Source organism: Budorcas taxicolor, chromosome 22, assembly GCF_023091745.1.
Source record: "Budorcas taxicolor isolate Tak-1 chromosome 22, Takin1.1, whole genome shotgun sequence".
NCBI lineage: Eukaryota > Metazoa > Chordata > Mammalia > Artiodactyla > Bovidae > Budorcas > Budorcas taxicolor.
In genome coordinates this window covers 22,500,395-22,505,755 of record NC_068931.1, presented here as the reverse complement: position 1 = coordinate 22,505,755, position 5,361 = coordinate 22,500,395, and the positions used below count along the sequence as shown (strand labels likewise).

At 44.3% G+C, this 5,361-nt stretch overlaps 1 protein-coding gene across 1 annotated transcript; it reads left to right on the top strand.

Moving 5' to 3' along the window:
* Positions 1–2,363: 2,363 nt before the first annotated feature.
* LOC128067485 (poly [ADP-ribose] polymerase 2-like) lies at positions 2,364–4,113 on the top strand. The gene has a single exon (XM_052660519.1). The coding sequence runs from the start codon at positions 2,364–2,366 to the stop codon at positions 4,056–4,058; it is 1,695 nt and encodes a 564-aa protein (XP_052516479.1). The 3' UTR covers positions 4,059–4,113.
* Positions 4,114–5,361: the final 1,248 nt, after the last annotated feature.

Sequence of the window (5,361 nt, the reverse complement as noted above, 5' to 3'; positions counted from 1 at the left end):
ACTATTTTTTTCAGCTCCAAAATCACTGCAGATGGTGATTGTAGCCATGAAATTAAAAGATGCTTTACTCCTTGGAAGGAAAGTTATGACCAGCCTGCTGTTGCTACTGCTGCTGCTGCTAAGTCACTTCAGTCGTGTCCAACTCTGTGTGACCCCAGAGATGGCAGCCCACCAGGCTCCCCCGTCCCTGGGATTCTCCAGGCAAGAATACTGGAGTGGGTTGCCATTTCCTTCTCCAATGCATGAAAGTGAAAAGTGAAAGTGAAGTCTCTCAGTAGTGTCTGACTCCTAGCGACCCCATGGACTGCAGCCCACCAGGCTCCTCCGTCCATGGGATTTTCCAGGCAAGAGTACTGGAGTAGGTTGCTATTGCCTTCTCCATGACCAGCCTAGACAGCATATTAAAATGCAGAGACATTACTTTGCCAACAAAAGTCCAGCTAGTCAAGGCTATGGTTTTTCCAGTAGTCATGTATGAATGTGAGAGTGGGACTATAAAGAAAGCTGAGTGCAGAAGAATCGATGCTTTTGAACTGTGGTGTTGGAGAAGACTCTTGAGAGTCCCTTGGACTGAAAGGAGATCCAACCAGTTCATCCTAAAGGAGATCAGTCTTGAGTGTTCATTGGAAGGACTGATGCTGAAGCTGAAACTCCAATACTTTGACTACCTGATGGGAAGAGCAGACTCATTTGAAAAGACCCTGATGCTGGAAAAGATTGAAGGCAGGAGGAGAAGGGGACAACGGAGGATGAGATGGTTGATTGCATCACCGACTCAATGGACATGAGTTTGGGTCAACCGCGGGAGTTGGTGATGGACAGGGAGGCCTGGAGTGCTGCAGTCCATGGGGTTGCAAAGAGTTGAACATGACTGAGTGATTGAACTGAACCCCTGTTTCTGGGCAGAACCCTGCTTCTTCTGGACAGCAAACAGTCTGCTATTACTGTACCAAATCATACAGAATCCTCATTTCAGGTTCATATGACCCACTGTCCTACCAGACTAAATGCTCCATCAGGGCAGGCAACATGTTTAATTGTTGGGGGGGTGGGGGGTGGGGGGTGGGATGCCACACCATGCGGCAGGCATGTGGGATCTTAATTTCCCCACCAGGGATTGAACCCATACCCTTTGCATTAGAAGTTCTGAGTCATAACCACTGGACTGCCAGGGAAGTTTCTTTTTTCTTTTTTGTTTGTTTTGTTTTTTTTGCTGTTGTCTGCTGAATTCATTTTTGAATCTCAGCACCTTGCATGGTTCCTTTGGCGCCCGATACTTAGCAAGTGCTCAGGAATAAATGGAACTGAGCTATCAAGGTCAAAGGAGGGAGACTATCTTAAGGGAGTAGGAGTCTAAGGCTGGATATCAGGACAGGATTTAGAATCCAGGAAAATCAAGGTTCAGTTATTAAACTGTATAGTGGTTGAGGTCCTAGGCAGATGATCTGTGCTGAGGTTCTGAGTATAACTGGCTACGAGGCTGAACTGCCTGAGCTCTTAAACAAAGGTTCCTTCATTTCCCCCCAAAGATTAATCCTAAAGCATGAGTGTAGGATCACAGAATGGGAACAAGTGGCAGGAACAGAAAAATATGTGGCCCACATAAAGAATGTACCAGGAAGCCTGTGAGACTCCTTTCTGCTTCTAAGTCAACCTGCACAGAAAGGAGTTGTGCCTATGAGAGGATGTGTTTTGAACATGCCAGGAATCCCCCACTGCACCATGTGGCTTCTCCAAGCCAGACTACTCTGCTGTGAGCTTATCTATCCGACTGCCCCAGATTCCCACAGGCATCAAACAAAGCTCATCACCAGGCCCAGACCTCAATGTTCTTCCTTCATTCCCTGACTCCACAGGACAGAACCACCACCACCCAGCTGGCCACACTGGAATGGGGCCTTGTCCTGGTCACCTCGCCTCAGTCATCCCCAACTTGCAATTATGTCCTATCAATTCCAACTCTTTATTATCACTCAATCCTGACTCCTCAAAATACAGATCAAAACTATAGCGAGATACCACCCCACACCAGTCAGAATGGCCATCACCAAAAGTCTACAAATTAATAAATGCTGAAGAGGATGTGGAGAAGAGGGAACCCTCCTGTTGGTGGGAATGTAAATTGGTATAACCTCTATGGAGAACAGTATGGAGGTTCCTTCAAAAATTAACAATAGAATTATTATATGATACAGCAATCCAAATCCTAGGCATATATCCCTAAAGGGCAAAAATTCTAATTCAAAAAGATACATGCGCCTCAATGTTCAGAGCAGTACGATTTTCAATAATCAAGGCATGGAAACAGCCTAAATGTTCTTCAACAGATGACTGAATAAAGAAGATGTGGTGGTTTGGGCTCCATGGCAGCTCGGCGGCGGGGGACTGCCGGCGACAGAATGCGAGCTGAAAGAGTTAATAATGGCAAAACAGTTGCAGAAGACCCTCCTCCTGCAAAGAAAATTCGAAAATGTCACAGGGTGAAAAAGGAGTCTGTGGCTGAAGGAAAGGCAGATAATGACAGGACGGAAGACAAGCAAGAGTCTGTGAAGACCTTGCTGTTAAAGGGCAAAGCTCCAGTGGACCCAGAGTGCACAGCCAAGGTGGGGAAGGCCCATGTGTACTGTGAAGGAAATGATGTCTATGATGTCATGCTAAATCAGACCAATCTCCAGTTCAACAACAACAAGTATTACCTGATTCAGCTGTTAGAAGATGATGCCCAGAGAAACTTCAGTGTTTGGATGAGATGGGGCCGAGTTGGGAAGACAGGGCAGCACAGCTTGGTGGCTTGTTCCGGGGACCTCAACAAGGCCAAGGACATCTTTCAAAAGAAATTCCTTGACAAAACAAAAAATAATTGGGAGGATCGTGAGAAGTTTGAGAAGATACCTGGAAAATATGATATGCTACAGATGGACTATGCCAGCAACACACAGCTACAGAATGAAGAGGAAACAAAGAAAGAGGAATCTCTTAAATCCCCCTTGAAACTAGAGTCACAGCTAGATCTTCGTGTACAGGCGCTGATAAAGTTGATCTGTAATGTCCAGGCCATGGAAGAGATGATGGTAGAAATGAAATATGATACCAAGAAAGCTCCACTTGGGAAGCTGACAGTGGCACAAATCAAGGCAGGTTACCAGTCTCTTAAGAAGATTGAGGACTGTATTCAGGCTGGCCAGCATGGACGAGCTCTCATTGAAGCATGCAATGAATTCTACACCCGAATCCCACATAACTTTGGACTCCGCACCCCTCCATTAATCCGGACAGAGAAAGAACTGTCAGATAAAGTACAACTACTAGAGGCTTTGGGAGACATTGAAATTGCAATTAAGCTGGTGAAGACAGAACTGCAAAGCCCAGAACACCCATTGGACCAACACTATAGAAAACTAAAGTGTGCCTTGCACCCTTTAGACCATGAGAGTTATGAGTTCAAAGTGATTTCCCAGTACCTACAGTCTACCCATGCTCCCACATACAGTGACTATACCATGACCTTGCTGGATGTCTTTGAAGTTGAGAAGGAGGGTGAAAAAGAAGCCTTCAGAGAGGACCTTCATAACAGGATGCTACTCTGGCATGGCTCCAGGCTGAGTAACTGGGTAGGAATCCTAAGCCATGGGTTTCGAATCGCCCCACCTGAGGCTCCCATCACAGGTTACATGTTCGGAAAAGGAATCTACTTTGCTGACATGTCTTCCAAGAGTGCCAATTACTGCTTTGCCACTCGCCTAAAGGATACTGGGCTGCTGCTCTTATCAGAGGTAGCTCTGGGTCAGTGTAATGAGCTACTCGGGGCCAATCCAGAGGCAGAAGGATTACTGCAAGGCAAACACAGCACCAAGGGGCTGGGCAAGATGGCTCCCAGTCCTGCGTGCGCCATCACCTTGAATGGGAGTACAGTGCCATTAGGACCAGCAAGTGACACAGGAATTCTGAATCCAGAGGGTTACACGCTCAACTACAATGAATTTATCGTCTATAACCCCAACCAGGTCCGTATGCGATACCTTCTAAAGGTTCAGTTTAATTTCCTGCAGCTGTGGTGACTGTTGATATTAAGATATGACAAACCAGAGAAGATGTGACCTTCAAGCAAGAAACAGGCAATGTTGTACTTTTGATTTTTCTCATATTTTCTGTAATAAAGATAGTACAAATCTAAAAAAAAAAAGAAGAAGATGTGGCACGTGTGTGTGTGTGTGTATCTGTGTGTGTGTGTGTGTGTGTGTGTCTGTGCGTGTGTGTGTAGGGCACGGCAACCCACTTCAGTACCCTTGCCTGGAGAATCCCATGGACAGAGAAGCCTGGTGTGCTACAGTCCATAGGGTCGCAAAGAGTGGGACGCGACTGAAGCAACTAAGCATGCATGTATATATATATAATGATATATTACTCAGCCATTAAAAAAAATGAAATCATGCCATTTGCAACAATATGGATAGAACTATAAATTATCGTACTCAATGAGGTGAAAGTGAAAGTCACTCAGTCATGTCCGACTCTTTGCAACCCCACGGAATTCTCCAGACCAGAATACTGGAGTTGGTAGCCTTTCCCTTCTCCAGGTCATCTTCCCAACCCAGGGATCAAACCCAGGTTTCCTGCATTGCAGGCAGATTCTTTACTAGCTGAGCCACAAGGGAAGCCCAAGAATACTGGAGAGGGTAGCCTATCCCTTCTTCAGTGGATCTTCCCGACCCAGGAATCAAACTGGAGTCTCCTGCATTGCAGGCAGATTCTTTACCAACTGAGCTATCAGGGAAGCCCACTCAGTGAAGTTAGACAAAGACAAATATTATATCACTTATATGTGAAATCTAAAAAAATGATAAAAATGAATTTATATATAAAATGGAAATAGATGCACAGACATAGAAAACAAACTTATGGTTACCAAAAGGGAAAGAAGAAAGGGATATATTGGGAATTTTGGATTAATAGATACGTGCTACTATACATAAACTAGATAACCAACAAGGATCTACTGTATAGCACAGGGATCTGTATTTAATACTTTATAATAACTTATAATGGAAAAGAATCTAAAAATGAATATATATATATAACTAAATCACTTTGCTATACACCTGAATCACTGTAAATCAACTATACTTCAATTTAAAAAAAAAAAAAGAAAAAAAAAAAACACAACAAAACTGTCTCCTCTCCAAGAAATCCCCTCAACCCTAAAAAGTTGAAATGCCTTAAGTAACTTCAGATCCTGAACTACAGGATCAGTACTTACACTGATCAGCAGCTACACTACTCCGATGGCCCAGATGACTTGGCTGTTCAACAGATGTTTATTGAATAAATGGACAAACAAATAAAGCCGTAGCCATTGTAAAC